The 23,708-nt window shown below is 40.7% G+C and overlaps 1 protein-coding gene across 2 annotated transcripts in view; it reads right to left on the bottom strand.

The window, feature by feature from the left end:
- Positions 1-8,177: 8,177 nt before the first annotated feature.
- MYH8 (myosin heavy chain 8) overlaps positions 8,178-23,708 on the bottom strand; it is a 28,420-nt gene continuing 12,889 nt past the window's right edge. For both annotated transcript variants that reach the window (XM_043474071.1, XM_043474063.1), the window contains exons 18-40: positions 22,962-23,049; positions 22,758-22,875; positions 22,281-22,404; positions 22,047-22,183; positions 20,313-20,568; positions 18,434-18,676; positions 18,168-18,344; positions 17,945-18,090; positions 17,771-17,861; positions 17,295-17,684; positions 16,508-16,634; positions 16,059-16,177; positions 15,738-15,934; positions 14,426-14,609; positions 14,174-14,339; positions 13,962-14,086; positions 12,762-13,070; positions 11,925-12,128; positions 10,966-11,091; positions 10,712-10,882; positions 10,425-10,529; positions 9,789-9,884; positions 8,178-8,449 (exon numbers count right to left, since the gene is read on the bottom strand). In XM_043474071.1, coding sequence (XP_043330006.1) covers positions 8,300-8,449; positions 9,789-9,884; positions 10,425-10,529; positions 10,712-10,882; positions 10,966-11,091; positions 11,925-12,128; positions 12,762-13,070; positions 13,962-14,086; positions 14,174-14,339; positions 14,426-14,609; positions 15,738-15,934; positions 16,059-16,177; positions 16,508-16,634; positions 17,295-17,684; positions 17,771-17,861; positions 17,945-18,090; positions 18,168-18,344; positions 18,434-18,676; positions 20,313-20,568; positions 22,047-22,183; positions 22,281-22,404; positions 22,758-22,875; positions 22,962-23,049 — 3,849 coding nt within the window. In that variant the 3' untranslated portion in view covers positions 8,178-8,299. The remainder of the gene's footprint in view (positions 8,450-9,788; positions 9,885-10,424; positions 10,530-10,711; positions 10,883-10,965; positions 11,092-11,924; positions 12,129-12,761; positions 13,071-13,961; positions 14,087-14,173; positions 14,340-14,425; positions 14,610-15,737; positions 15,935-16,058; positions 16,178-16,507; positions 16,635-17,294; positions 17,685-17,770; positions 17,862-17,944; positions 18,091-18,167; positions 18,345-18,433; positions 18,677-20,312; positions 20,569-22,046; positions 22,184-22,280; positions 22,405-22,757; positions 22,876-22,961; positions 23,050-23,708) is intronic.

Raw genomic sequence — 23,708 nt, 5'->3', positions numbered from 1 at the left:
TGTCATGAACCTCTGTCCATAGTTCATCAGGCACTCTGTCTATCAGATCTAGTCCCTTAAATCTATTTCTTACTTCTACTGTAAAATCGTAAGGGATTTGATTTAGATCATACCTGAATGGTCTAGTGGTGTTCCCTACTGTCTTCAATTTAAGTCTGAATTTGGCAATAAGGAGTTCATGATCTGAGCCACAGTCAGCTCCCATTCTTGTTTTTTCTGACTGTATGGAGCTTCTCTATCTTTGGCTGCAAAGAATATAATCAATCTGATTTCAGAATTGACTGGTGATGTCCATGTTTAGAGTCTTCTCTTGTGTTGTTGGAAGAGGGTGTTTCCTATGACTAGTGTGTTCTCTTGGCGAAACTCTTTTAGCCTTTGCCCTGCTTCATTCTGTACTCCAAGGCCAAATTTGCCTGTTACTCCAGTTGTTTCTTGACTTCCTACTTTTGCATTCCAGTCCCCTATAATGAAAAGAACATCTTTTTTGGGTGTTAGTTCTAGAAGGTCTTGTAGGTCTTCATAGACCTGTTCAACTTCAGATTCTTCAGCATTACTGGTCGGCGCATAGCCTTGGTTTACTGCGATGTTGAACGGTTTGCCTTGGAAATAAACAGCATTCTATCACTTTTGAGAATGCATCCAAGTACTGCATTTCAGAGTCTTTTATTGACTATGAGGGCTACTCCATTTCTTCTAAGGGGTTCTTGCTCACAGTAGTAGATATAATGGTCATCTGAGTTAAATTCCAGTCCATTTTATTTCACTGATTCCTAAAATGTCAATGTTCACTCCATTTGCTTTGATTCATGAACCTAATATTCCAGGTTCCTTTGCGATATTGCTCTCTTTACAGCATCAGACCTTGCTGCCATCACCAGTCTCATCCACAACTGGGTATTGATTTTGCTTTGGCTCCATCTCTTTATTCTTTCTCATCTGCTCCTTTTCTACTCAGCTTTGCTTCATTCTTTCAAACAACAATTTAACACCTGCTCTTCATTTAACAAATGGCTTATAAAGACGCTGCTCCAGGCATCGGGGATTAACACTTTGTTCTCTCAGAAAGCTTAAGATCTAGTGAGGGGTAGGTGAGTGGAACACAGCATTGAAAACACATGAAAAAATCAGCAGCCCTGGACTTGGAGAGAAGCCCTCAATAATATCTGGGGAGAAATCAGGTTTCAATTTCCCAGAGAAGTGAGGAGTTCATTTCCAGTGCGCACGAGGGCATCCTGGGAGGAAGGAAAGGCTGAAGTTCAGTTCAGTTGCTTATTCGTGTCTGACTCTTTGCGACCCCATGAATTGCAGCATGCCAGGCCTCCCTGTCCATCTCCAACTCTCGGAGTTTACTCAAACTCATGTCCATTGAGTCTGTGATGCCATCCAATCATCTTTTAGGATTTGAAATAGCTCAACTGGAATTCCTTTACCTCCACTGGTTTTGTTTGTAGTGATGCTTCCTAAGGCCCACTTGACTTCGCATTCCAGGACGTCTTCTGGAAAGGCTGAAGCAATGCTGCCATTGTTGGAACCAGCCTGGAACCTGTGGTGGAACTTGGCTGGTGAGTGTTGTATTTGCGAGTATGTGAGAGAGTAGGCCTTCATCATTCTCTCTGTGATTCCAGAGAGTAACTGTGTGTGGTAAGAGGAGGGTGTGAAATCAGACGTAGCGAGGGAATTCGAACTCCTGGATCTTGGTGACTGGGACTCAAGGAGATTTTTGAACATTCTCAAATCGTCAAATTCCATTTGAAGTTTTTCAGTGAATTTATAGGCATGTTATTACATTGCTTATCCATATACCTAGGATAAGCTAAATCCATTTTGGGGTACTAAATATTGTGGGTGTCAATTGAATTACTTTTCTGAATATGCTAGAAAAAAACTTTTGAATCTGTTTCTCAGAAGGTACCACCTTTCCCATCCAAGCTCTTAATGATTTTTTTTTTTTTTAATAATTTGAGGGCTCCCACTGTGTTGTTCCTCAGTTTCCCAGAGCGAAAGCCATAAGCCATAGTTTCTGTGAGGAGCTGAGAAAGTAGTGCAACCTCTTGTGAAGGTCAGGCTACTGTAATCTAAGAAAAGTCATGTTTGGTGTGTGTTCCCCAAGGGGGATATTTTTCTTCTTCATCAGCAAAGAGGTTTTCTTTTTCTCTCTGTGGGCTCCGGAAGCAGCATCTTGGTGGGGCTTGGAGCCAGGAGGGAGGAATCAGGCTGGTAAATTCCACCCTTAAGTAAGGTTCTTTCCATCTGCCCACAGTTGATTCTTCTGCTTCCTACTTAGGAAAATGTGACCCACTTAAGTCCACAGTGAAGGTGCCTGGGGACACTGGTGTGTGTAACATGCATCCAAACCTCTGTCACAGCCAGGAGGTAGAATTTAAGTTTGCTCACTGACAGCTGTTGTGTTAGCCCTGGAATGTTAATCCTCAGCGAGAGTGTGGATGAAAGGCAGCAGCTTTTAGCAGTTGTGTTAATGGTCTCATCCATCAAATGACCCACTCCTCTTCACCTTTCTTTTGTCGGTTATACCCATGTCTTTGATGAGAACTTGATATGAAGACATCTTAAGAAGCAAGTTCCTTTTATTTATTGTATTTTTTTTAAAGAACCTTTAAAACAATTTCAAAACTAAGGTACATATTGTAGAATGATGGAAAAATATAATCAAATTTACTGAAGGAAAAATTTAAATCACTCCTAAGATTTTAACATAGAGGTAATCTCTACCTAGATTGGGTGTAAGTCCTTTTACACTTCTTCCCCCTATGTTTGTAAACACAAACATTTTTTTAGATTAAAAAAACATGTTTTTAAATAAATACACAGTTGGGATATCAGCCTGTAAGCATGGTTTTGTGTTCTGACTTTACAGCTTATTAGATTATGGAAATTCTTATCATGATATTAACTCTTGTTCTACATCATAGTATTCTAGTAAACTTGTGCACATGTGTTTATGAAATTCATATAATAGACTTCCTGAGCAAAGGCTCTGGATGTTTTCAGGCTTGTTGTAGTGCAGTGCCTGTCATTACTATCTCCACTGTAATGATATTGCATAGATAAAATGTATTCATTAATGATTGTCCCAAGTCCAAGCTCATATTACTTGTCACGTGACAGGCCCATAAATTGAGAGACAGTTGTTGGGGCAACGAATAGTGACTTTATTCAGAAAGTCAGCAAACTGAGAAGGTGGTGGACTAGTACTGCAAAGAACAATCTTACCTGAGTTAGAATTTGGGCTTCTTTTATACTAAAAGGGGAGGGAGTGTGTTGGTTGCTGCAAACTTCTTGGTGTTGGAATTCTTTGTTCTTGCAGCTGTCCACGTAGGTCAGGTCATGATGTTCCTGTCAACCTCCAAAAGACAAATGTTATTCTCTGTTTTGCAACTTTTCATCTCTATACAAAAGGAAAAGTATTATACCCTTGAAGGTCAGAGCCTTGAGAGTGGGCTATCTTATATATTTCAAGCTACAGGAAACATTCTTATCTTGTAGCAAAACCTATAGAATACAAAATGTTGAAGTAAAAGAAACAGATCTAATATAGAGTCAGATTTGTGTTCCTCATTGTGGTATGTGATCATGCTGATCATCAGGTGTTGGAAACATACAATAGTCAATGCAGCATGATTGCAAAATAAAATGACAAATACGGCAAAACTTACAGAATTTCCTGAAGTTGATAAAAGTGGTATTAGAAATCTGCTTGAATTTTGCAAAACAATTCCAGTGTGTTGCAGCAGCATTGAACTAGTTAATGATTAAAGATCTGAAAATGGACAAAGGTGATGATCCAATAAGTGTTTCAGGAGAGAGTAAGTTTAGGGTCAAAGGATTAGGAAGGCAATGAAGGCATCACACTTTTTGTTGTTGTTGTTGCTGCAAAAGACATTCTTTATGATGGATTGCAAAAATCAAACATAAAGGGTGCCATATCATACAAGATTGTGGGAACTATGTCCCTTTCCTCCCGACTCCAACACTGATTCACTCTAAGAGTTAGCAGAGATGCAGTTACAGGAGAAATCCTGTGAAGTACAAGAGCAAATAAATTTATTTCAATACTTCTGACTTTATTTTTATTACATGTTTTTGGGTTTGCTGGGTCTCCATTGCTTTGCTTGGCCTTCTCACCGTGATGGCTTCTCTTATTGCAGAGGATCTAGGCTTGTGGGTTTCAGGCGTTGTGGTGAACAGGCTTAGTTGCTTCGAGGCATGTGTAATCTTCCCAGACCATAGATGGAGCCCATGTCCCCTGCATTGGCAGGCAGATTCTTACCCACTGTGCCACCAGTGAAGTCTTGTCTTGATTTTAAGATAAAACCCCAATCAGACTTTTTCCTCATAATTTACTGTGTAATTTTGGACTTAGTTTTCATTTAGATTCACTTTAAGTGGTTGTTTTCTGAGGTACGTGATTGTCTATGTAGAAAATCCCAAAGAACTTCCTTCCCCCCAAACTCAGAACTATGAAGTGAGTTCAGTAGGGTTTCCGGATATAAGATACACACACAAATATCAGTTTTATTTCTTTAAGCTAGCAATAAGCATGTGAGCCCCCAAATTGGAAGTACAATACCATTTACAATTGCTTAAAAACAAAAAGAAAGTTAAAGAAAAATTTAGATGTAAATCTAACAAAACATGTACAGGACTTGTATACTGGAAACTATAAAACAAGAAAGAAAGAAATCAAAGAATAAATAGATGGAAAAACAGAACTTATTCATGAATTGGCAGAATCAACATAGTAAATAAGTCAGTTTTCCCCAAACTGGTAAATACATGCAATTCCTATCCAAAATTTTAACCCTGGCTTTAAAGTTAGACATAGAGTGTCCTAATTGTTATTTTTGCAAAGCACTGTAATTGCAGTATTTCCCTAATGAAATTTCCTTCTTTTGCTCCCCTCCATCCCTACCTCACATGTTAGGGAGTTTAGTTCCCTGACTAGGGATTAAACTGGAGCCCTCGGCGGTGAGAGAGTGGAGTCCTAACCACTGGATTGCCAGGGAATTCCCCCACAGTAAAAAATTTTAAACACCTTATGGGTTTATAATTGATGTATAACAAATTATATATATTTAAAGAGTCTTGACATATGTGTACACTGTGACACCATCATCTGAATCAAGATGATGGACATGTGCCTTGTCTTCCAAAGTTTTCTCCTGGGCCTTTGTAATATGTCCTACTGTCCTTCTGTACCTCCCATAAATCCTGCCTCCCTATCCCTATCTCTGTATTGGTCAGCTTTCAGCCATTATAGATTCATTTTTAGCTTCTAGAATTTTGTATGAATGGAATAATGGAGTCCACACACTTTATGGTCTGACTGCTTTCACTCAACAAAATTATTTTGAAATCCATCCATTTGTGTGTGGTGTGTGTGTGTTTGTTAATAGTTTATTTTAATCTTCCCTGGTAGCTCAGTGCTAAAGAACCCCACCTGTTCTTTAGAACAGGAAGGAAATGGCAACCCACTTCGGTATTCTTGCCTAGGAAATCCCATGGAGAGAAGAGCCTAGCTTGCTATAGTCCATGGGGTCACAGAGTCAGACACAACTTAGCTACTGTACATTATGTGAATTTACCATGATGTGTTTGCCCATTCACCTGTTGATGCTTATTTGGATTGTTTCCAGTTTGGGGCTGTTACAGATAAATATGCTGTGAATATTTGTGTTCAGGTTTTTGTGTGGACATATGTTTTCATTTCTCTTGAGTAAATACATCAAAGTGAAATTATTGGAACAAATGGATAATTTCTTAACTTTTTAAGAGACTGGCAAACTGTTTTCCAAAGTGATTGTGCTGTTTTACATGATCACTAGCAGGTGTGAGAGGTCCAGTTCCTCCACCTCTTGGTTAACACTTGGATTTTTAGCCATTGTAATAGGTGTATCGGTGATATCTCATTATGTTTTAATTATTATTCTCCTGATGACCGATGATGTTGGGCATTTTTCATGTGCCTGTCTGCTCTCTGTATATCTTCTTTAGTGAAATGTTTGTCTTATTTTGGTTCTTTAAAAATTGGGTGATGTGTTTTCTTTTTAGTGAAGATAGATTTCTGTTTGTATTCTGGACACAAGTCCTTTATCAGGAATCTGATTTTCAGATACTTTTTCCCAGTTGGTGGCTTTCTTTTCATTCTCCTTGATAGTTTTTCAAGGTGCAGAAACTTTGGTGAAGTCCAGTTTATCATTTTTTTTTCTTTCATGGCTTGTGGTTTTGTGTTGGCACCTAAGAAGTCTTTGTGTAAACCAAGGTCACAAAGATTTACTCTTACGTTTACTTTTCAAAGTTTTTATGATTCTACTTTTGGTTCCTTCTTTGATCCAAAATTTTATTTAGGAGAATATTTAGAAACTTTTCTTGTTTTAAATTGTTGTATTAATTTTAGACAGTTATGAAGTTGTGGCCTGTTCATTTTGTACTGTAAAGGTGTGGGCTGACAGGGTTGGGAGGCAGGGGAGAGTGGATGTTAGAAGATGGAGAGGGACAGGCATACACAGGTACAATTTTTGTCTAGATTGCATTTTTGTTTGATTTCCTCCTTATTTTCTAGAGACTAAACACCTCATGTTTATCCTGGACTATATCTTTCTTGTCTTCAGTTCAGTTTAGTTCAGTCGCTCAGTCCTGTCCGACTCTTTGCAACCCCATGGACTGCAGCACGCCAGGCTTCCCTGTCCATCACCAACTCCCGGAGTTTACTCAAACTCATGTCCATCAAGTCAGTGATGCCATCCAACCATCTCATCCTCCATTGTCCTCTTCTCCTGCTGCCTTCAATCTTTCCCAGCATCAGGGTCTTTTCTAAGGAGTCAGTTCTTCGCATCAGGTGGCCAAAATATTGGAGTTTCTGCTTTCTTTCCAATGAATATTCAGGACTGATTTCCTTTAGGATGGACTGGTTGGATCTCCTTGCAGTCCAAGGGACTCTCAAGAGTCTTCTCCAAACCACAGTTCAAAAGCATCAATTCTTTGGTGCTCAGCTTTCTTTATATAGTCTAACTCTCACATCCATACATGACTACTGGAAAAACCATAGCCTTGATTAGACGGACCTTTGTTGGCAAAGTAATGAGTATTCTTCCTTTATTCAGAAGTTCTCTCTCATTCTCTCTGACCCACTCATCTATCCAATCTGTCAGAAAATCCTATGTACACTACACAGTACCTCTAGAATCCATGTGCTTCACATCATCTCCTGGTGCTATCTTTCTAGTCTGAGCCACTGTCAGTTTTCAATGTTTCATTTTGCAGTGGACTCCTAACTAGTCTCCCCAGTTTCCAGCTCTGCCCGCTTCAGTCTACTCTCAACACAGCAGTCAGAGCGATTCTTTCACAGGCATGTTAATATCACTCCTCTGCTCAAAACCCTCCAAAAATTTCCCATCTCACTCTGAGTAAAGACACGCGTCCTCGGGGGGCCCTCAGGCCCTGCGTGATCTCTGGGCTCCCAGGTTTCCTCTCTTATGCGGTACCCGTCTTGCTGGTTCTCTAGCCCTGCTGGCCACCTTCCTGTCCCAGGGACCCGCCAAACCGCCTCTGCTTCATACCTTCGCATATTCTTCTGTTCCTCTGCCTGGAATACTCTTGATTCCCTTAGGTCTCTGCTCAAATGTGTTCTCATTAAAGAGACCTTCCTCAACTCCTCTTTACAAAACACTGACTGCCTCCCTCTTATTTTTTTTATTTCTCATCAGCACTTCTCTGACACATTACGTAGCTTCCTGTTTGCTCACCGCCTTTTTCTCCCTATAGAATATTAATTGCTCCTAGAGGGCGAGAACTATGCTCTGTTCATGGCAGTTACCATAGAATTGAGAGCAGTACCCCGCTCACAGTAGGTGTGTGGAGTGGGTGCACGATTGGGTCTTGTCTGAAGGGGTAGCCTCAGGGAGTGTTTTACATAGCAATTTGTAACAATCTTGAGAGATTTAATAGAATCAAGTCCTGCAAAAGATAAATGTGTGTGTGTGTGTGTGTGTGTGTGGTGGAGGTGGAGATGGGAAAGGGGATGCTGGGTGGTGAGAAAGGTACAAACACTGAATGTTCTGCAAAGCCATATATACTGTTTAAAAGATAACAGCTAGGTGAGAACCGTGTTTGAGAATAAGTAATTCTGGAAATAAAAAAAATGACAGTCTGGTTCAATGTATCAGTTCACTATGGTTTTTATTTATTCAACATTAAGAGAATAAATGTCACAAAGCAAGTGACCCAAAGTAGCACATTTTGTGCATTTCTTTAGGCCCTTGGCAGCAGCAGGCAGGTATGTTCACTCCGCACTGACTTTTGTGTGAATCTCCCGGCTCTTCACCCGCAGCTTGTTGACCTGAGACTCGGCAATGTCAGCCCGTTCCTCGGCCTCCTCCAGCTCGTGTTGGAGCTTGCGGAGTTTGGCGAGATTAGTGTTGGATTGTTCCTCCTAAGAATGAAGTTGTTAGAATTAGACTTCATGGTTCTTACTGCACTTGTCATGAAACAGGATTATTTCCTCAACTCTGATACTTTTTTCTTATGGTCTGTTTGTCACATTTGACTTCAAATCCAGACCGAACTTGTAGCTTCAATTACTTTTTTTACTCTAAAGAATGAAAGAAGGAACAGTTTTGAAATGGAGGAGAAAGGCTCATTACACCCAACCCATGTATATGTGAAATCAGTTTACCATGTATGGGTTGTGTGGAAAGGGGGAAGAGACCTGTCTATGGTCACAGAGGTTAGAAAGTAAATGTAAGATCAAACTATAACTTTGGGAAAATGCCACTTAATTTTTTTTTTTTTGCCATATGTTTTGACTCTGGCATACAGAGATGGGAGAAAAATTGGGCTAGGAAGAAAGTAATGCCCTCCATTGGTTGGACTTACTTCCGTTCTGTCACTCCCTTTCGAGTTCACTTTTCTTATCTCCTATCTACTATGTTGTGTCTGGAAGAATGGGGAACAACCAGGAAAGATGAAGCTGGAAAACCTTCCAACACAGCCCAATTTGCTATAGCTAGTGTGCAGGGATAAGCCTCTGCTGATGACACTGGTTAGTGAATAAAGGAGTCAGTTGGGGTAAAAGATTTCTATTTGGCTTTTGGGAATACTTGATTTTGCCCATTTCTAGAGGGAGAGGAATATTTATCATGGTGTTAGATTTTCTACTGGAGATTCTTTGCAGCTATCAAGTAAGGTGGGTTATTTGGAATTTTCTTTTTTTCCCCCAACCCCTACAAAATGCTTAATAATAAAAATATCTCCTCTTGAAATCTTATTCCATAATTAGTATTTGGGAGTAAATTAAAATTTATATCATCTCTTAAGAATGATATATTCTTACTTGTCTCTCTCTCTTTTTTGTCATAATCCTGTTTTTTTTTAAAATTAATAATTTATTTTAATTGGAGACTAATTACTTTACAATATTGTGGTGGTTTTTGCCATACATTCACATGAATCAGCCATGGGTGTACATGTGTTCCCCATCCTGAACCCCCTTCCCACCTCCCTCCCCATCCCATCCCTCTGGGGTCATCCCAGTGCACCAGCCCTGAGCACCCTGTCTCATGCATCGAACCTGGACTGGCAGTCTATTTCACATATGATTATATACATGTTTCAATGCCATTCTCTCAAATCATCCCATCCTTGCCTTCTCCCACAGAGTCCAAAAGTCTGTTCTTTACATCAGTGTCTCTTTCTAATTAACACATTCTCTTAATACATTTTCTGTTCCCAGAGAAGTTCTATTCTTCCCTCAAGGGCTTAAAGATACTTACAGCCTCCTCAGCTTGTCTCTTGTATGATTTCACCTTCGCTTGTAATTTATCTACCAGGTCCTGCAACCTGAGTACATTCTTGCGGTCTTCCTCAGTCTGGAAGTTTAAAAAAAAAATGGTCTGCATTCAATCCAATAAAATAAACATACTATAGGTGGTGACATAAATCACTTTGATATGATGGCAGGTGGGCCTGGGGTAAATGTGGTTGACTCTGAGGCTTCCTTCATAGTATTAACAGTAGCCACTCTTGATAAGTGTCTACTACGCACGGGCACTATGTTAGAGAGTTATACAATTCTTTAATCCTTACCTCCCTGCTCTGGTGAGTAGAATTTACAGGTGATTAGTGTTAGGTAACCTATCAGAGTTTAAAAGGTAAGAGAGGCCAATACCAGTTGACCTGGCCTTGAAACCTATATTCTTTCCTCACTTATGCTATTTTTAAATGTATTCCTGATTTTTGTGGCTTAGGAGAGTGCCTGTGATAGGTGATTGTGTGATTTGTCCCATATATATATATATGTATATATATATATATATCAAGCTAATGTGTAGCTATTTTTGAGTGTCATGCAGTCAGTAGGTTTTCCTTGGGCAGGAAGTCTGGATATTCTAGAAAACTATTCCCCTTACCTGGTAGGTGAGCTCCTTTACTCTTCTCTCATGTTTCCGTAAACCTTTAATAGCCTCAGCATTACGTTTCTGCTCACTTTCAACCTCTCCTTCAAGTTCACGTACCTACAATCAAGAAAGATACTTATATAGTCAGTCTTGGGGGATGTTAATTGACTCATGACCTACCGATGATACTGGGTGGATGTCCTCAGCCCCAGGGTAAGGACTGGAATCAGTATACAAGAAGAGAGAAGGGTAGGGGAGTGACTTTTTCCCTTCCCAGATTCAGAGATTGAGAGACCCACCCTGGCCTCCAGCTTCTGGATCTGCTTCTTCCCGCCCTTCAGGGCCAGCTGCTCAGCCTCGTCCAGGCGGTGCTGCAGATCCTTCACCGTCTGCTCCAGGTTCTTCTTCATCCGCTCCAGGTGGGCACTGGTGTCCTGCTCCTTCTTCAGCTCCTCAGCCATCATGGCCGCCTAATTAGTAAATAAACCAATACAATAGTCCTGGTAATAGCAGGTAACACACAGTATCATTAAACAAATGCTCATTTACTCACATCAGTGATGGCCTTCTTGGCTTTGTCTTCTGCATTGCGTGATTCTTGAATTACTTCTTCCACTTCACTCTGGAGTTGTGAAACATCATTCTCCAGTTTCTTCTTTGTGTTGATCAGGCTGGTGTTCTGTTATAAGTAGTGGAAATTTATAAGACTAGTAGTAAGTCTTGGGATTTTATTAATCTTACTTGTTGGCTCAAGCAGGGGACCTAATAGCAAGATTTCACTAAACTAAATATTTGTTCCGTGCAAAATGTTAATCCTTTGCAACGTTTGCCCTGTCTCCCTGATTGCCCATCTGATTTGTGTGTTAGGATGTGTGAGGTTCAAAAATGCCTATATTAATTAATTGCTCTTTCAATTATATGTCAAACAGACATCACTAGTATTCTATCCTTGAAACGTTCGAAAAGAATTGCTTCTTTTTGTGAGAGCCTGGCACTGAGAGTTCTTCTATTAGAAGGAACCTATTTTCTGTTAACTTGAATGTTTTGCTCCCTTTGGGAATATTGAATAGTAATTCAGAAGAGTACTTCTGAAAACATTTTCTTAAAATTTTGCCTGGTGGTTCTCTAAGGGAAGTAATACCACCTCAGTGGGTGTTTAGAAACTTTTAGGGATGGATATTTTTGGTTGTCAAAATGACTAGGGTATTTAATGCCCGGGCAGGTCAGCGATGCTGAATGTTGTGCAAGGCAAAGGGACTGTAAGCACCACAGTGCTGAATGCTGATGTGCTTCTGATGAGAAACATTAAATGGAGCATTTTCAGATTGTGTAGTCAGTGGATCGGAGAAGGCAATGGCAACCCACTCCAGTACTCTTGCCTGGAAAAGCCCATGGATGGAGGAACCTGGTAGGCTACAGTCCATGGGGTCACAAAGAGTTAGACATGGCTTAGTGACCAAACGGAAGCAGCAGCATCACAGTATAAGTATTTGTTTGATATGAGGGTGTCACCTGGGTGTGCAGGAGCTGGACACGCTCACTGGCATCCAGGAGCTCCTGCTCTGCGATCTTCCTGCTTCTCTCCGTCTGCTCCAGGGTGGCCCGCAGCTCCTCGATCTCAGCCTGCAGCAGGTTGGCTCTGCGCTCCACGATCGCCAGCTGCTCCTTCAGGTCCTCCTGGCCCCGCAGAGCGTCATCCAGGTGGAGCTGGGTATCCTGTTAGGTTAATAAAAAGGCCTTAGACACTCTAAGGAAGGTGTGAACATCCCAGGAGATGAACTGGAAGAATGGGCTGGTACCAGGAACAGGAAATGACAGGCCTGTCATTTGAATGAGCATGAAAATGGTGATGTCACCAGCTAGGGGTTCTTGTTGTGTGTTATGCCATCAACTGGTTATTTTTCACATGCTAGGGTCATTTATGGCACATTTTCTATACGCTCTACCCATCACTTGACATCTCTCTTCTCACTTGATCCTCAAAAGTAACCCTATGAGGTGGTAGTTTCATTCTTATTTTGTGGAAGAAACAGAAGTTCTGAAAGGTTAAATAACAACTTGCCTAAAATCAGGCAGTTAGTAAGTGACAAAACTAAGACTCAACTCCAGGCCTATTGGTGCCAAACTCTTCTAATTTCTCTCATATCTCTGGGCTTCTGGGTTTTTTTCTTTTTTACATAATATTTCTTTAAAAATATATTCTATGTGTACTTAATTTAGCTCCCTCATACTATGAATTGCTATTAATTTGTTAAAGGGAAAAAAATGGATGGTTTAACAAGCTGTTGTGATGAATGGGAGACAGGTCACATCCCTCACTCATCTGGGCTGTACAGTGGACCCACCTACCTTCAGGATTCCTTGGGTGTTCCTGTAGTTCCTCAAGCTCTCTGCAGCCAAGCGATTGGCATGGTTTAGCTGGATCTCCATTTCATTGAGATCTCCCTCCATCTTCTTCTTGACTCTCAGGGCATCATTCCTGCTCCTGATCTCAGCATCCAATGTGCTCTGCATGGTCTCCACAACTCTAATGTGGTTCCTCTTCAGCTGTTCGATTTCTTCATCTTTTTCAGCAATTTTCCTGTCCACTTCAGACTTGACCTGGTTCAACTCCAGCTGGATGCGCAGGATCTTTCCCTCTTCATGTTCAAGAGATGCCTTAACAAAACAATGATCAATTAATAATGGAAAATGACTATTCGGAGAATATTCTGTTGTGAGCCGAACCCTTACTAATATCAGTTTGTCTAATTTTACAAAGTACAATACAACAGCTCTAGGACTCTGCTAGGTAAATCATCCTTCTGTTTATTTAGTTGTGGATTTTAGAGGGAAGCTCTGTAATAAGGGTGCTTTGTAAAGTATAAAGTGCTATACTAATTCCTATTGTAGAAATTCTCAGTTTTAAAACATATATATATACATGTATTTCTGATTATAAAATATATGTTCACTGCATCATGTGGGCATAATTTATAAAAACAGAGGAAACCTTCCTATTGTGCCTCCACTCAGAGGCACAATTTTAATGTGGTGCATTTTCTTCTAGTTTTTTTTTTTCTGTATATATACATATTTCAGTTTGGTTCAGTCACTCAGTTGTGTCCAACTCTTTGCGACCCCATGAACCGTAGCACGCCAGGCCTCCCTGTCCATCACCAACTCCCAGAGTCCACCCAAACCCATGTCCATTTACACATGATAAAATTGTATATGCAGATATATGTCTTGCTTTAAAAATTATCCTCTACCATAAATATTTCCCTGTATTAATTACATTTAAAGGCTGTAGAAAATTTCATCATCATAGCTTGCATCACTTTATTTTTGGATTGAATATCTTGTGTTGAAACTTTGCCTCCATTTAGGATAGTCTTAGGGGATAGATTCTTAGAAATAGAACTGACAGGTCATAGTATTCCATTTTTAAGACTTTTGATAACTGTCATCAAATTGCTTTTCATCAATGTTATATGAGTTCAAATTTTCACCAGCTCTGTAATAATGGATCCCTTTCATAGTACCATTGCCCAACATCATAACATGTACCTCTGCTTCCTCTAAAGCAGCCTGGATCTCACATTTCTCTTGTTCCACTTGCTTCTTTATTTTTTCCAGTTCATGGATTTGCTTCCCTCCCTCAGCAATCTGCTCAGTGAGGTCGGAAATCTCCTCTGTGTGTGAACAGAAGGGAGAAGGGGTCAGAAGATGGAGAGGTCCTGCCAAGGCCACATAGGATAGAGAATTTCAAGTGCACTCACGCTGTAAGTTCTTGTTTTCTCTCTTTAGGGTTTCAAGTTGGTCCAGGGACTCCTCATAGGCATTCTTGACTTTGAACAGCTCAGTGCTGAGAGAGCGGGACTCCTTCTGGGAGGCCTCAAGCTCAGCCTGAGTTTCCTCATACTTCTGTTTCCATTCTGATAGGACCTGAAAAGCAGTAAATTGTCAGCTGATGAAGAAAGGGAGACTAAGTATTAATAAAACATGGGTGGAGTTTGTATAGGCTGAGCCACCTTGTCAAAGTTCCTCTGCTTCTTATCAAGAGCCGCGCAGGCAGCATTGGACCTCTCCACGTCGAGCATGAGGTCCTCAACCTCATTCTGGAGCCGCTGCTTGGTCTTCTCAAGGGAGGCACATTTGGCATTCACCGCTTCTACGTGTTCCTCGGCTTCCTGCAGACGCTGGGCCAGCTTCTTCCTGAGAAGTTAGCCAGGCAGTTAAGGGGAGAGGTCAGGAACAGGGGCAAGTGCTAAGCTCTCAGTCCCCTTTCATAATCCTAATTCTGAATTATGAAATAGACTTCAAGTAGCATGGCTTTCAAAACTGTGGTAGCCAGAACTGCTTTCTAGATGGATAAACTATGAAAAGGTCCAAAGTGGTGAACACTTGAACTCAAGTGTTTTGTTTTTGAATTCTTGGAGGCCATTGTTGGAGCTGATGTTGTATGTATCTCATGGCACACGGTTTGAGGACTTGCAGGCTTCTGATTGAGTGTGGTAGGGAGAATGATTAGCCAGGGTGATACTACTGATTGATGTATATCTCACCTCATTCCAAAAAGGATTTGAGACTAACTGTTGGGCACAGATATACTGGGCATATTCTTTTGCTTTCTCAGACTTTCCATTTTATTTTATGTACTTTTTTCCTAGAAAAATAGCCAGTTTCTTTTAATCATGTATATTTGGAGAGTCTCACCAGGAAAAGAAATGAATAAATCAGGACAATTCATGGAATCTAAGCAAAGGCAGGGTTTTACCCCTCCCCCCACTTCTGAATTGTCTACATTCTTGCTTTATTCCCAATTGTGTGCCAAATATACATGCCTAACGTATGCAAAAACCCTTATCCCTGATTCTCTAGATTTACTGAAGGTCTCCTTTAGTCTGTGCACAGACTAAGGCTTTACTTTATTCAGACTAACCCTGGACATTATGCACAGTTTGGGTGGCCCCCATTGTGAGTTTTAAGAGATCTGTCTTTGTGCCTCAGTACTTAAGAAGGTGGTCTCTGGCATCAGAATGTCTGATTCTATTCCCAGCTGTACTATTTATTAATCATATGCTCTTGTGTTAGTTGGTTAACCCTCACAGTCTCAATTTCCTCATCTGTAAAATAGGGATACAGATGATAATGCGATGGAATATTGCTATGAAAGCATTTAAATGTTAATATGTAATATATGTTAGTATTGGAGACATGGTATACACTCAGTAAATGTTAGCCTGTGCTATTGTTATGTTATTATCATCATCACAGATCTTTCTGGGAGTTGCTCAGCTAGGAAACCAGTCGTTTTCCTCTTGAAGAGTTCAGAGTACACACTTGGCCTCCTCCAGCTCCTCCGTGCGCTGGATGGCGTCTGTCTCGTACTTGGTCCTCCACTGGGCCACCTCGCTGTTGGCCTTGGACAGCGCCCTCTGCAGCTCGGCCTTGCCCTCCTGCTCCTCCTCGTACTGTTCCCGCAGCAGGTCACAGTCGTGGCGGGAGGACTGCAGGGCGTGGGCCAGGGCGTTCTTGGCCTGCGGAAATATGAGTTCACTGACTTGAATTCATTTCTTCAGTGATATTTAATTTATACACTTAAAGTAGAACCTCACTGAACATGTTTAGATTTGATTAGCCAAGATCTTTGGTGAAACTTACTTTAGTTTCTTCCTCTAGCTGACGTTTCAGTTCCTCAATCTGCTGAGTAGATGCTTGCTTGGTCCTTGAAAGCTGAGAGACCAAAGCATCTTTCTCATCCAGTTGTCGGGAATATTCACCTAAGAATTATAGAAGTAAAGGAATTTACTAATGGCATAAAAAAACAAGCCTAAAGGTTGGTATATATATTATACATATAATTGACAGATATATACTTTAAATATTGTTACAGAATTGGCTAGAAGTAGAGATTAAAAAGCAGCATTGCTATTGGAGTATAACAAATAAACTAGTCTGCTGATTATTTCTTGCTTTTTTACCCCTGACATTGTTGGCAAATTCTGGTAGTTTGTTTACCCCCCTGTAATATGGGAGTATTGCTATTAATTCAGAAGCCCCAGAATTGCTTTTGTCTAGGACATAGTTGTGGGACTGAGGGAAATCTCTACCGGCTTCCGTCTGCAGACGCGCTCTCTGAGCTGTCAGGTCGTTGATCAGCCGCTGCTGCTCCTCCTCTTTTGTCTTAAGTTCACTCACTTGATCTTCTAGAGTGCGGCACATCTTTTCAAGGTTTCCCTACAGGACACGTAGCCACGAAAGATGAGATACTGAATGCAGTAAAAAATAAAATTAATACTTGATTCTTAAAATATTTTTTAGAGTGAAGCTATGTCGACATAAAGGTATGTCAAGTGTGAGTAAAAACTTATGGCCAACTCTATGGAACATGTTAGTTTTCAAGCATGATGGGGGCATGATGTCCCTGAAGTGGTCATTGTTGGAGCTTATTCATTTAGCCCAGTGGTACTTGATGCTGACACTTAAAGAAGGTTGTGAAACAATCTTAATCATTTGTTGCTTTAGTTGTTCAGTTGTGTCTGACTCTTTTATGACCGCATAGACTGTAGCCCGCCAGGCTTCTCTGTCCATTGGATTTTCCAGGCAAGAATACTGGAGTGGGTTGCCATTTCCTTCTCCAGGAGATCTTCCTGACCCAGGGATCAAACCCACATCTCTTGCATTGGCAGGTGGATTCTTTACCACTGAGCCACCAGGGCAGCATATCCAGCATTTTAAAAAACAGAATGGAACGTATCAGAATAGAAAATTTTAGATCAGTGCCATAAACAATGTTTAATGCCAGAGAACAGTGAGGGTTCTTACTCATTATCATTAATAATCACCCTCATTTAAAGATAGTTTTGGGAAGATAAAAATGAAGGGAGTATCGGGTACCTTGGCTTTGGCAACGGTCTCTGCGTTACTGCTGAGGTCGTCGATCTCCATCTTCATCTCGCTCTTCTCCTTCTCCAGCTTCTGCTTGACCCTCTGCAGGTTGTCGATCTGCTCCCCCAGCTCGGCCACACTGTCCGCGTGCTTCTTGCGAAGAGCGGCCGCCGTGGCCTCGTGCTGCAGCGTGGCCTCCTCCAGGTCCCGGCGCATCTTCTGGAACTCGGCCTCGCGCTTCTTGTTCATCTCAATCTGGGCGGAAGTGGCCCCGCCGGCTTCTTCCAGCCGCTCGCTGATCTCCTCCAGTTCCCGGGAGAGGTCTGAGCGCTGCTTCTCTGCTTTGGCGCGGGAGGCGCGCTCGGCCTCGATCTCCTCCTCCAGCTCCTCGATGCGGGCCTGGAGGTGACACAGCACATTAACGTGATCTCATCTCAATTTCAGGTTTTTTGGGCGAAGAAACAAACGGAGGTGAGATGACTCACCTGCAACTCTTTGATCTTCTTCTGTAGTTGAATTTCTACTGCCTGCTCATCTTCAATTTTGCTTAGAAGATTGCTGATTTCAAATTCTTTCCTTTAGACAGAAGAACAAGACATATTAGTACTCCTATGAATTGAAAGATGGTGTCGCATAGAATTTTTTTCGGGAGTTCCTACTTTTTAAGTTTCTCATCAAGTTGCTGTTTGTCGTTTTCTATATCTACTATGGATTCTTGGGCCAATTTCAGGTCACCCTCCAGTTTCCTCTTGGCTCTTTCTAGATCCATTCGAAGTTTCTTTTCTTGTTCCAGAGACCCTTCAAGCTAATGCGAAAGTAAATTTCATTAAAAATTAAAGGAAATTTAAAAAACTTCCAAATGGATATTAAAAACACACTTACATCATCCACTTGCTGCTCTAGCTTGGCTTTCGCTTTGTTCAGGGTGTTGACTTTGTCCTCTTCTGCCTGCAGGTCATCCAGGGTCTGCTGATGGGCCTCCTGGAGGGCCTTCTTCTCCTTGGTCAGCTTAGCTATGACTTCATCCAGGCCGGCCATCTCTTCTGTGAGGTTTTTAACCTAGAAGAGTAAAAGAGAAGTGACCTATGCAGTGGAGCAGCTTAGATGGATGGCAGTCTCTGCATGGTATAGGGCAATATGATTCATACCTTATTCTCTGTGGCATGTTTCTCCTTCTCAACCTTGGCCAGTGTCAGCTCAAGGTCATCTATGTCTTTCTTCAGTTCTGAACATTCGTCCTCCAGTTTCCTCTTCTTGGCCGTCAGCTCAGCATTCATCTCTTCCTCATCCTCGGCTCTCTCAGTCACCTCCTTGATCTTAGCCTCCAGCTGGATTTTGTTCTTAATCAGTTGCTCACACCTTTCCTCTGCATCAGCCAAGGCATCAGCTTCCTAAGGGGAGATTCCGTTGAACTAATTAGAGAATTTGTTACTTACTTTGAACTTGTTCTTTGCATGAAATAGAAGTGTTTACTGAATGCTAATGAATTTTTCAGTATAAGTTAATTGAACATTATTCCATTGTTTGGAGAAATGTAGCCAATTAGATCTGGGACTATAGATTTAGAAACAAATTAGTCTGAAAAATGGCTGAATTGAAGCAATTGACTGTTTTAAAAAGTAGTGTATAGAAGAGTGGGAGGACCAAAGCCTGAGTTCTTTTCTCAAATTTGCCTTATTCCTCTTATACTCAGTTATCTCATGTAATTAAGAGGGTTGGAATAGATGATTGTTAAGAGCATTTCAGCTATAATATTCAAAGATTTCAACTTAGTCAAATTGGTTCATTTTGGCTTTGGTCATTCCCTAGTTACTAGATTGAATTTAAAAAAGAAAAAGAACATAATCTTTATGCCTATGAATATATTTCCACGAAACATTTTTATACACTCAAAACCTCCCTGATAGGCCATAACAGTTCTATAATTGTCAAAGGTTTCCTTTTCCACTTTAAGAATTAGTCTCAGAAGGAATTTTAGAGTATATAAGAACTTGTAATTTTGAGAAACTATATAACTCAATAAGGTTTTTATAAACGACTAAAGGACTCATAAAAATCAGTTCAGCCACCAACTTATTAGATTACTCTGATCTGGGGAATTTCTTTAACTTCTCAGTGTTTGTTTATATCTTAAGTTTTTAAAATGCTTGAATGAATGATAATGGGGACTTTTCAGGGTTCCTTTGCTTTTAAGTGATACACTCAGTAAATATGATAATACCTATGAAGAGAAGTTAAGATGAAGAGGCTGTGATACTGTGGTTTAAGGAAAATGTAACTCTCATATAAGTTAATTTATCAATAGGAAAAGTTGAAAATAGCTTAAAACTTTTAAGAAAGCTATCCTTTTTATGGATTTCTTCATGACATTGTTGGGCTTGCTTGACTTGGACTAAGGAAATGGGAGATTGTAATTGGCCAGAGTGTTGATGCCAAGCCTGTCCCACTTTGATTTCAGCTTCTTCTTGAATCAATAAACAGAGGAGAGACCTTAAGAACTCAGGATCTGTATCAAAGGAAGAAACACAGGGTTCACTAGCTCTGCCTTTTACCCTGGTAGTTCAGTTCAAATAACTGCAAGTCAATTTGTTGGGCTAAATCCTGGGGGTTGGGAAAAAGAGATACAAAGAGAAATAAGAATGACTGTCTTTTCTGAGTTTAAATGCAATCTTATACATGTGTATTCAGAAAATAGGGCTCCACATTTAAGGCTGGGTTGAAGCAGTTAAAGCAGTCATTTTCTCAGAAAAATGACTGAGATTTGAGGGCTTGCCTTTAAACTGCTTCCTTCATGGCTGTTAAATTTGTGACATTGTTAAATAAATTCTTCAATTTCCCATTTGCAATTTGGAAGTAGTTGGTGCCTTCTTCATAGGAATGTTGAAAGTTAAGTGAAATACTGAAAAAAGCAATTGGAAATATTCTTTTTCAAGGAAAGGCCATTTGTAAATCCAAAGTGTTTGTGAAGTCAAGAAAATGGTGCAATTGAAGTCAATGACATGGTGCATTCAGCACAGGGGTACTCACAGATTGAACCTGGAGCTGTAGGTCATTTTTCTCTTTCAAGAGAGTCACCATTTTTTCCTCCAGTTCCTTCCTTTTGGCCTCTGATTTGGCCAGTTCATCCTTGGTTTTCTGAAACTCTTCCTTCATTGTGGCCATCTCCTTCTCTGTCTCTGCACTCTTGAGGAGGGGCTTGATCTTGAAAAAGAGTTTCATCCAAGGCCAGTGCTTGACATTCATGAAGGCTCGTACATTATACTGGATGCAGAAAAGGGCTTCTCTGAAATGACAGGAAAGGATCTGTGTAGGTTGATCCATTAGAGACAACATTGTTGTTATTTTTTTTAACATATAAACTCCCCTTTTAATGACCACCCCACATATAAATGATATGCCAAATTCTGTATATTTTATATGCAGGGGACATAAACACACACTCCCACCCACTCCCACTTAGAGTGGTCCTCAGTATGACCACTTGGCTAATGTGTGCTGCTCATACTTAACAATTCTGTGTTCCCAAGACCCTGTCACACTAGCAAAGAAGCTGACTTTAGAGGAGGGATACTTTGGATATATGAGCAACATGCACCGTTTTAAGAACATCTGAGAAATCACAATGTTAGTGATTTGGGAGTGGGCATGGCAGCTGTAAGCGGATCATGCAGCTTGGCTGTGGGCACACTGATGAGAAATGTGAAAGGGCATGGCTGCTTTTGAATTGCTCCACCTACATTGAGCTTATGATTTATCATGTATTCCATGAAGCCTTTCCTCTTATTTAATCACCCCTGAATTATCTGCTCTGTGAACTGCTTTTGTTAGCTTTTTCACTTGATATACTGGCTTTTCTCAAATCCTTTCAAATGCCTCATCCTTACCTGCTCAATTGGATTGTTAATGTCTACAGGGCATTTAGCTTGTATTGAGCTCCAAAATTTGTTTTATTTAAATAACATTTTAAAAATAGTAATAAAAGGATATCCCTTCTGCATACTGTAGCAGTAGACTGGCAAAATTTGATTGTCTTTGAACAGTGTGTTTGCCTCTTCGAGCTTGTTAAAATGGAAATTCTATTTCTACAGGTCCAACTTATAAGAACCATAACCAAGAAGGCATAAACCATAATGTTGACACATGGAAAGACTTGGAAAAACTTATAATACAGAAATAAATAAGTGTGCATGAGCAGACTGAATGCAAAACGTGTGTGTAAGGACAAGGAACACAGTAGTGCTAGGTCAGTGGAGTTGGATGAGGTTAATTAGGGGAAGACGAAATGGAAGTTGTGAGCTAGTGAATGAATAAATTAGGCAAGAAGAGAAGGCTTGTGCAAACATGAGAATATAAGCGACAAGCAAACTGTTTCGGCTTGCTGGAAAAGACAATGCAGTTGGAGAGATAGATGAGGTGGGGAATAGAAAGGGCCTTGACAGACAAAGAGGCAACTTGGATTTGACAGGGGAGACCATGGGGAACTACAACTGAGATATGGCTTGATGAGAACAGTGCTTACTGCACATGATTCCTGCAGTTGTGTGTGAGAGGAATAGAAGGGAGAAAATGAGGGAGGAGAGAGTTTTGATGGGAGTCCAAACGTGAGGGCTTGGGCAAAGTCTGATGTGTTGTAGGAGTAGGTTCTGAACTGGGTGAGAAGTGCATGTGAACTGAAAAATGGAAGAGTTAATGAATGAGCAAGATTGATGTAATAAAGTCCCTGGGGGACCTTACAGTCCGGATACTCTGTATAGTTGTTACCTCCTTTGCAGCATTTTCTGATATTCTACCCTCATTAGGAATCCCCTACAGACAGCTTGAGTTCTTGTTATAATCTGGGCCAACTTCTCATCTCTCATTTCTTCCAGAAGACCCAGCAGGCCAGCTTTGAAGAAAACCTGGAGAGAGGGAAAGTCACAAATCATCCCCAGACTACAGGAGAGACAGACACGGCAGATGGTGCTTGGATCAGCTGTAAGTAAATAGTGGCTGTACCTTTGTGTGTCCAAACTTGTACTGGGTGTGATCAATATCAATGGAGGCAAGAAGTTTCTCAGAAGCCTTCTTGCTGTCAATGAACTGTCCATCTGGAATAGCACTTGCATTTAAAACTTTGTATCTGTTCCATTGAAGAAAGAATGAATGATTAGGAAGGTGTGAACATATATGAAAATCAAATGACACCAAAAAGAAACATCAGTAAAAAGAGAGAAAGCAAAACAGAAAATCCAATTGTCCATATTGGTGAATCCAATATGATTTTTCCACAAGCTAATGCGTGCTTCCTTCCTATTTGTAAGAAATGCCACCTCCTCTAAACTGTATTCTGTTCTACCACCACAAGACTGTATTATTTGACTTACTTCATAATATCCACTAAACAGTGTACATAGAACGCAATGAACAGACGACAACAGTAAAAATGATTCGACAAGCACAGCATTTAGTGAAATACAACAAAGAGTGACTGGCCTTTGTTTAAAGTCCCCATAGAGGATTCTGCTGGGGAAGCCCTTCCTGCAGATGCGAATGCCCTCCAGCACCCCATTACACCTCAGCTGGTGCAGGACCAGCTCATGCTCCATGGCCCCTAGAAAGAGATCAGAGTGCATACTGCTGGGCAGTTCAACTGTCACACTTGCGTCTGTTTGATTATTTCGTGCTCTTAGATCTTACCAGGAGTTTTGGTTTCATTGGGAATGATACACCGTACGAAGTGGGGGTGTGTGCTCCTCAGATTGGTCATCAGTTTATTTAAATTTTCCTAGAAAACCAGGGAGAAGGGACTTGATGAGAAAGTTCTATTTCAGGTTGCTTTTTTTGGCAATTAAATGAACCTAGGCACTCTCTTAACTATTAAGTCTATGGGGCTTCAGTTGCTCTGTGTTTTAAGGGTCTCAAGAGTTGTAGCCTGCCAAATAACTGAAAGGCCAGAGTGCTATGGAGAAATATAGTTCTCTGTGGTATTCATTTATAACACCTAGGATCTTTCCTGTAAACAAATTGCCAATTCAAGTAGCATTGAGGCACATGAAGTGTTCTTGAGCGAGAATCAGAAAATAAAAGACTACCGTCTTGCCTTGTCACTAACGAGCTGCTTAAAATCCCTTTTGTCTCTCTGGGTCTCATCTGAAAGTGGTTGAGATTACCTCTAAGGTCTCTTTTGCCTCTCTCAGTGCTAATAATTTTCACAGTACTAGTTTACAGTGGTAACCTATGTCAGTCACTGTCCCAATGCTTGACATTCCTTTCTTGAGTTTATTATTCCCTGGGACCTGTAACCTTTTGGGTTTTTTGAAGAGTCTAAAACCATGAGACTATATGACCTTCTGTAGGTGGATCTAGGATACCTGAGGATGATCCACAGTCTGAAGTATATGGGGCAGTTATTCCAGAAACAGAATAACTGATTATGATAGACAG

The sequence above is a fragment of the Cervus canadensis genome, chromosome 1 (assembly GCF_019320065.1).
Source record: "Cervus canadensis isolate Bull #8, Minnesota chromosome 1, ASM1932006v1, whole genome shotgun sequence".
In the NCBI taxonomy this organism is placed as follows: domain Eukaryota; kingdom Metazoa; phylum Chordata; class Mammalia; order Artiodactyla; family Cervidae; genus Cervus; species Cervus canadensis.
Note: the sequence above shows the minus strand (reverse complement) of the source record. Positions and strands in the feature narration are given on the sequence as shown.